The 7298-nt window shown below is 52.1% G+C and overlaps 1 protein-coding gene across 2 annotated transcripts in view; it reads right to left on the bottom strand.

Annotated features, from left to right (window-relative positions):
- The window catches only part of scube1 (signal peptide, CUB domain, EGF-like 1), a 98527-nt gene extending 91550 nt beyond the window's left edge, over positions 1–6977 (bottom strand). For both annotated transcript variants that reach the window (XM_061229456.1, XM_061229457.1), the window contains exons 1-2: positions 6889–6977; positions 3539–3661 (exon numbers count right to left, since the gene is read on the bottom strand). In XM_061229456.1, coding sequence (XP_061085440.1) covers positions 3539–3661; positions 6889–6976 — 211 coding nt within the window. In that variant the 5' untranslated portion in view covers position 6977. The remainder of the gene's footprint in view (positions 1–3538; positions 3662–6888) is intronic.
- Between the last annotated feature and the right edge of the window lie 321 nt (positions 6978–7298).

The raw sequence follows: 7298 nt of genomic DNA, 5'->3' as shown, positions 1-7298 counted from the left end.
CCCCCCTCTCCCCGGTCCCCCCTGTCCCCGGTCCCCCCTCTCCACGTCCCCCCCTCTCCCCGGTCCCCCCTCTCCACGTCCCCCCCTCTCCATGCCCCCCCCCTCTCCATGCACCCCCACCCCTCTCCCCGGTCCCCCCTCTCCTCCTCACCGTGCCCCACCCCAGTCTGAGGGTGCTGCTCAAGCGCCACGGGCCACAGTAAACAACCCCAGCCACAGCCACAACATCCAGGTGCTAGCACCTCAAGATGCGAGTGTGTGTGTGTGTGTGTGTGTGTGTGTGACAGTGTAGGCGTGTGTGTGTATGTGTGAGAGAGCGTGTATGTACGTGCGTGTATGTATGTGAGAGAGAGTGAGAGTGTGGGTGTGTGCGTGTGAGAGTGAGACTGCGCGTGTGCGCGCGTGAGATAGTGTACGTGAGTATGTGTGTCTGTGTGTGTGTTTGAGTGCCTGCATGCATGTGAGTCTATGTATGTGAGAGAGAGAGAGAGAGTGTTCACGTGTGTGTGTTTGCATGTGTGTGTGTGAGAGAGAGAGAGAGAGAGAGAGAGAGAGAGTGTGTGAGTGTGTGTGTGTGTGTATAAAGGTGAGTGTGTGTGCAATAAAAATCCAATGATATCACAACAATTTGTCCTCCAGCTCCACTGAGGACAAAACATGAGTATTGATTTTTGTTTAACCATCCAATTAATGATCCTTCTCAGTGCCGTGGTTCAGTTACAGGACCGGCTGCAGCTAACACATTTTACGCACGGTGCACACGGGTGGAATTACACATCTAATTATGAGCAGACTTCTTCCTGAATTGTTCAGGCAGTTGCCCGTAGCCTTAACCCATCGAAGAGGCGGCCATTTTGAACGCTTTTGTCAAGTCAGAGTTCTAGAACTCCACCGCTTTCGGTCGCCAGGGGCGATTGTTACATGAGCGCGTCCGGTGAAGAACGTTCCAAATGCCTACTCCTGACCCCACACCTTAAAGGGTTAAAGCTGGGTGCCACGCTAACAGGCTCTGCCCCTTTTCCGGATTCTAGTCCAGGGGGGAACCACGCCCCAAGCTATGGAGAGGGAGAGAGAGAGAGAGAGAGAGAGAGCTGACTCCCAGCCCTTCACCTGTCAGACCCGGCCTTTATTGATGTCCGACATTTCCACGGAAACCGGACCGGAATCCTTCCCTGCCACTGCCCGGGCATCTGGAGCATACTAGCGGGGTCGCCATGGCGGCACTTTATGGGATGGCATTGTGAGCAGTGCCGGTAGGAGGAGGAGGAGGAGGAGGGGATCAGGAAAGCGCTGAGCAAACAGGCAGAAGGCCCAGGAGGAGCTGCTTAAAGGGGGTCGGCCCGCGGGGGCTCCTGGCGAAAGCGCTAACCCCCGCAGAGCTGTGACACCCTGCAGCCAGCAGCCCAGCCAATCAGAGCACAGCCCTGACCCTGCGGCCCACAGCACAGCCAATCAGAGCACAGCCCTGACCCTGCGGCCCACAGCACAGCCAACCAGAGCACAGCCCTGACCCTGCAGCCAGCAGCCCAGCCAATCAGAGCACAGCCCTGACCCTGCGGCCCACAGCCCAGCCAATCAGAGCACAGCCCTGACCCTGCAGCCCACAGCCCAGCCAATCAGAGCACAGCCCGGACCCTGCAGCCAGCAGCCCAGCCAATCAGAGCACAGCCCTGACCCTGCAGCCAGCAGCCCAGCCAATCAGAGCACAGCCCTGACCCTGCAGCTACAGCAGGGCTGCCCAACCCTGTTCCTGGAGATCTACCGTCCTGTAGGATCTACTGTCATTTCATTTCATTCCTAAAGAGCAGCTGGAGGAGATCTCCAGCTGTTGAATGAGGTGAGCTTTGTGATTGGACCTGACTCTGGAACGTGATCAGCTCCGGGGGACTGGCGGGTCGGGGAGAAAGCGTACGCCCGGTCTTCACACCGCGGTCAGAGCGAACTCCCGAAAACGCCCCCCACCCCTCCACCCCTCAGCCGCAGGAGAGCCTTGTTCGGGGAGCAGGTGAATAAACGAGTGTCGGATTTCCCCCGGATTAGAGCTGGTGTTCGTCCAAATCGCAAAACAAACAGGAGACACTGAAAGCTAAAAAATACATATGTATGTACAATGAAAAAAAACAGCACTGGGAAGAAAACCAATCAGCCAAAACCAATAATTTCAAAAGAAACGTACGTGCCCGAGGTATTTTTGGCATTCAAAAAGGGGACCCAAGCAATACGAGAAACTGCCCCGTGACCTTCATCTGTAACAGCTCATCGACCCACGCCTCAACAGGGACATCGAAGCACAGCACGTTATCCCCAAACGTAACAACATCCATCCCAATGCCCACACCCAACACCCACAGCTCCCCAACACCCACAGCACCTCACACCTTTACAAATCCGGTCTGTGGTTAGCTGTGGCTAGCGGGGTCTCTGGTTAGCTGTGGCTAGCAGGGTCTGTGGTTAGCTGTGGCTAGCAGGGTCTGTGATTAGCTGTGGCTAGCGGGGTCTGTGATTAGCTGTGGCTAGCGGGGTCTGTGATTAGCTGTGGCTAGGGGGGTCTGTGGTTAGCTGTGGCTAGCGGGGTCTGTGGTTCGAGGGGTCTGTGGCTAGTGGGGTCTGTGGTTAGCTGTGGTTAGAGGCTCTGTGATTAGCTGTGGCTAGCGAGGTCTGTGGTTCGAGGGGTCTGTGGCTAGTGGGGTCTGTGGTTAGCTGTGGCTAGGGGGGTCTGTGGTTAGCTGTGGCTAGCGGGGTCTGTGGTTAGAGGGGTCTGTGGTTAGCTGTGGTTAGAGGGGTCTGTGGTTAGTGGGGTCTGTGGTTAGAGGGGTCTGTGGTTAGAGGGGTCTGTGGTTAGCGGGGTCTGTGGTTAAAGGGGTCTGTGGTTAAAGGGGTCTGTGGTTAGAGGGGTCTGTGGTTAGAGGGGTCTGTGGTTAGCGGGGTCTGTGGTTAAAGGGGTCTGTGGGTAGAGGGGTCTGTGGTTAGAGGGTCTGTGGTTAGCTGTGGTTAGAGGGGTCTGTGGTTAGAGGGGTCTGTGGTTAAAGGGGTCTGTGGTTAGAGGGGTCTGTGGTTAGAGGGGTCTGTGGTTAGCGGGGTCTGTGGTTAAAGGGGTCTGTGGGTAGAGGGGTCTGTGGTTAGAGGGTCTGTGGTTAGCTGTGGTTAGAGGGGTCTGTGGTTAGAGGGGTCTGTGGTTAAAGGGGTCTGTGGTTAAAGGGGTCTGTGGTTAGAGGGGTCTGTGGTTAGCGGGGTCTGTGGTTAAAGGGGTCTGTGGGTAGAGGGGTCTGTGGTTAGAGGGTCTGTGGTTAGCTGTGGTTAGCGGGGTCTGTGGTTAAAGGGGTCTGTGGGTAGAGGGGTCTGTGGTTAGAGGGGTCTGTGGTTAGCGGGGTCTGTGGTTAGCGGGGTCTGTGGTTAAAGGGGTCTGTGGTTAAAGGGGTCTGTGGGTAGAGGGGTCTGTGGTTAAAGGGGTCTGTGGGTAGAGGGGTCTATGGGTAGAGGGGTCTGTGGTTAGAGGGTCTGTGGTTAGCTGTGGCTAGCGCGGTCTGTGCTCTCTCACCTTCACACTGCTTGCCGTCCCCCTTGTAGCCAGGCTTACAGATGCACTTGAAGGACTTGGGCGTGTTCTGGCAGAGGGCGTCGATGTGACAGTCATCCGTGGCCTCAGAACACTCATCTGCATCTGGGAGAACCACGACAGAGGGGTTTGACCTTTCACCTTTCAGACAGACAGACAGACACAGAACCATGACAGAGGGGTTTGACCTTTCACCTTTCAGACAGACAGACAGATAGACACAGAACCATGACCGAGGGGTTTGACCTTTCACCTTTCAGACAGACAGACAGACACAGATTCAGACACACAGACAGACCCAAATACTGACACACAGATACACAGACGGACAGAGAGACAAGACAGGCAGGTCGATAGACAGAGAGACCCAGACATACAGACAGACAGACCACAATTCTGCAGCAAATTGCAATCCCTAACACAAGATCACTAGATTGTCACAGTCAAACATAATTACACAGCACTGTAATAACCTAATGACACCTTTATGTTATGGGATAATGACACCTTCCACTCTTAAAACAGATTTAATAGGAAACAGGTAAGTATCAAAGCTAATTGGTGCCTGAAACACAGCTGCTTGTCTTGAAGGTCGCATCTGTCCAAAACAAGTTAACTGTAGCTCTACATTTTATTCATTTAAAGAATAATCCGCACAAAAAAACACACAAAAAACCTCCTCACTCATTTCCACCTCCCAGAATCAAAACTCCGCCTCAGAAAATGAAAAACCTCTTGCGTTATTAACATTTCAGTGGCCGTGACTGTGGAAACGGTCACGCACACAGCGCGGGCCAGGACCGTCAGACAGACACAGAAAGCGCAGCTCTGTGCAACACGCTCGAGTGCTGCCGGTCCCTTCAGCCCAATCACACTCACGCTCACGCTCACGCTCACAACCTGCCTCGTCATCACACAGACTGTAGCGTAGCGGTTAAGGTAAAGGACTGGGACGCGCAAGGTCGGTGGTTCTAATCCCGGTGCGGCTACAGTAAGATCCGCACAGGTGTTGGGCGCTTGAGCAAGGCCCTTAACCCTGCATTGCTCCAGGGGGGGATTGTCTTCTGCTTAGTCTAATCAACTGAACGTCGCTCTGGATTACAATAATGTAATGTAATGTAATGTAATGACCCAGACCTCCCAAAAAAACACGGTCAGTGGCTCAGACTACAGAGGGACAGATCAGAGCGGTCTGCTAACAGTCTGATCTTCTGCAGCCGAGGGGCTAAGGCACACCACCGGGACCCCGGAAGGTTGGCGGTTCAAGCCCCAGTGAAGACACGATAAGACCCGCACAGCTGTTGGGCTCTCACGGTCCTTAACCCCACAATGATCCGGTCCCCTGCTTAGTCTAATCAACTGTAAGTCGCTAAATAACATGTTGTTATTATTAATGTACGCTACCTGCTCAGAAGCGCTGTGAGAACATTAAACTCGCATGTCTGACTGCAGTGGCCAATGGGTGAGCCCGTCTCCTTACGACCTGTGCGTTGTTATGGCAGCCAAAGGGCCAACCGGGCGACAGCATCACACGGGTGCGTGTGATTGGCAGTAGGGTGGGCTTCATATTTGGGGGGGGGGGGGGGGGCGGGAGGAGAGAAAGCGTAATCGTATCCTGTAACGCACCCCAGCCCGATGATATCCGTCGGAGCGCAACTTATTTACGTTCATTTCCTCTGAGGAAACTGCATGTAAGCTTCACGGTGAGCAAGGTGTCTGCCCTCAACATCACCCCGGGGGGCAGACGGTCGTGTCAATGGCGTGAAATCTCAGACCTGCATGTGTGCAGATCAAGCAGGGAAGAAAAGAGAAATGAAAAGACAGCAGCCTCGTGTACTGAAAGGGCAGCTCTGTCTCCCAGCAGATTTGGACTCAACCGCAATCAAAGATTATGTGTATATATATATATATTTTTTTTTTTTTTTTAAGCCTGAATGACAGCTTTTTGTTTTGAACGTGTGGCACAACACCGCCAGTTAGAAAGCGCGAGAATCAGAACCGGAGCCACAGTCCAGGAATTTCCACTCTCCGTGGGGCGCGGGCAGTACGAACCTCACCCACCCACCAACGAGCTTACATTATTCAGACGCGCGGGTTTCATCCGCTCAGCGCAATTCATTCACCGGTGATCTGGACTTCGGTGCCATTGTCATTTGTATAGACAGGATTATTTCATTAAGATTAGAGAACTGGGCGACATGCATCAATAACTGCATTCCAGTGACTAATTAGGCAGAAAATGCTAAAGCAGAATGCAAGAAGCTTTCTTTCAAACATCAGTTACCCAAGCAGCAAAAATAACATCTCCAGATAAACCACTTTAAAAGAAGGAATTTATTAAATTAAGACTTTTCTCCCAGCGGTAAATCTTTAACCAAAGCGCACTTCGTCGGGGTTTTTTTTATTTTTTTTATTTTTAAGCAACTGAGTACTGACGTTCACTGAGAACACAGGGAGACGGCCGGGCGGTCGATAACCCAGCCAAAATCGACACCTTCAAAGACCTTCGCGGTGCCTCATCCATATGGAGAGTCCCAGCGGCCAGCCGGGTGAGATGCGCTTTTTATTCATGGGCGGGGCGCGGACGCGCAGCAGAGAGCGAGAGAGAAAGTGCCTTGTCATATTTTGACTCATTAACTAGCACCTATCTCATAGATTCAGCGGCGTGACAGCCGCGGATGCGCAGCGAACATTCAGTACTAACTGGGTTTTTTTTTTTTTTTTTTTTTTTTCGCCTGGCGAATGTGAAATAACCCACGGCATAGAAAAGTTCCCCGTTGAACACAAATGTTTTAATACCGGCGTGCACGGAATTTAACAGAATGCAATAAGAAAAGTACAAGTCACAATTTGTCCCACGTAACTGCACACAGCATTGTTGGGAAAGTTACGAGAACGTAAAGGGGATAATTCCACGTGCACTGGCGCCCGTGATACGCAATTGTAATTGCGCTGTGTAATAACCGAGGGGAAAAACATATCTTTTTAGCAAGCATTGTTGCAGGGTCTTCTTATCTCGACGTATCCCATTTCCTTACAATGCGTGACAATGGGATTACCCTTCCTCACCTTGTCATATTTGTGGTCTCGCCGTATCCTCGGCGATTACAAAAAGTTAATTCGATCTTCCCAATTAATTACATCTCAATTAAAAGCGCTGGGAAAGCAGTCGGGGCATGGCAGAAGGCCAGCGGGGAGACACTTGTGCAAATGGACAACAACAAGCTAATTGTCAACCAAATGCGCCAATTACCATGTTGACAAAAAATACAGTGAATTTGTTTAAACAGACAGAGACCGGGGTTTTTAAAAAAAACGGTAGAAGAGGTTACCTGCAAGTCCAGCGTTTCCCGTCACGCCGCAAGTATTTATGAGGACGAAAAACAAACACAAGTCCAAGGAAAAACAAGCACTCTCCATGTTAAAAGCGGTGACTGAATGCAGTTTTTAGGTTGTGCGTTTCTTTGATAAGAGGACCGATTCGGTACTGGCAGCGACGCTGAATGGCGAGGCTGACGAACCGCTGGACGTCCGCTGATTGGCTTGCGCACATTTAAGGAGGAGAAAGGAGGTGTTGAGGAGAGAGGGGGGAGAAAGGGAGAGGTAGAGAAAATGGATCACTCTTATTGATTAGCCAAGGGTGGGGACCATGGCTTCGCCAAAGCGCCGAGCTGACAATGGCTCACCACCGCGCGCTCATATTCGACAAGGCGTAACAATGATGACAATATTAGCGTAAACA

This window comes from Conger conger, chromosome 19, assembly GCF_963514075.1.
Source record: "Conger conger chromosome 19, fConCon1.1, whole genome shotgun sequence".
NCBI lineage: Eukaryota > Metazoa > Chordata > Actinopteri > Anguilliformes > Congridae > Conger > Conger conger.
The sequence above is the reverse complement of the archived record's forward strand: the minus strand, read 5'-3'. Positions and strand labels throughout refer to the sequence as shown.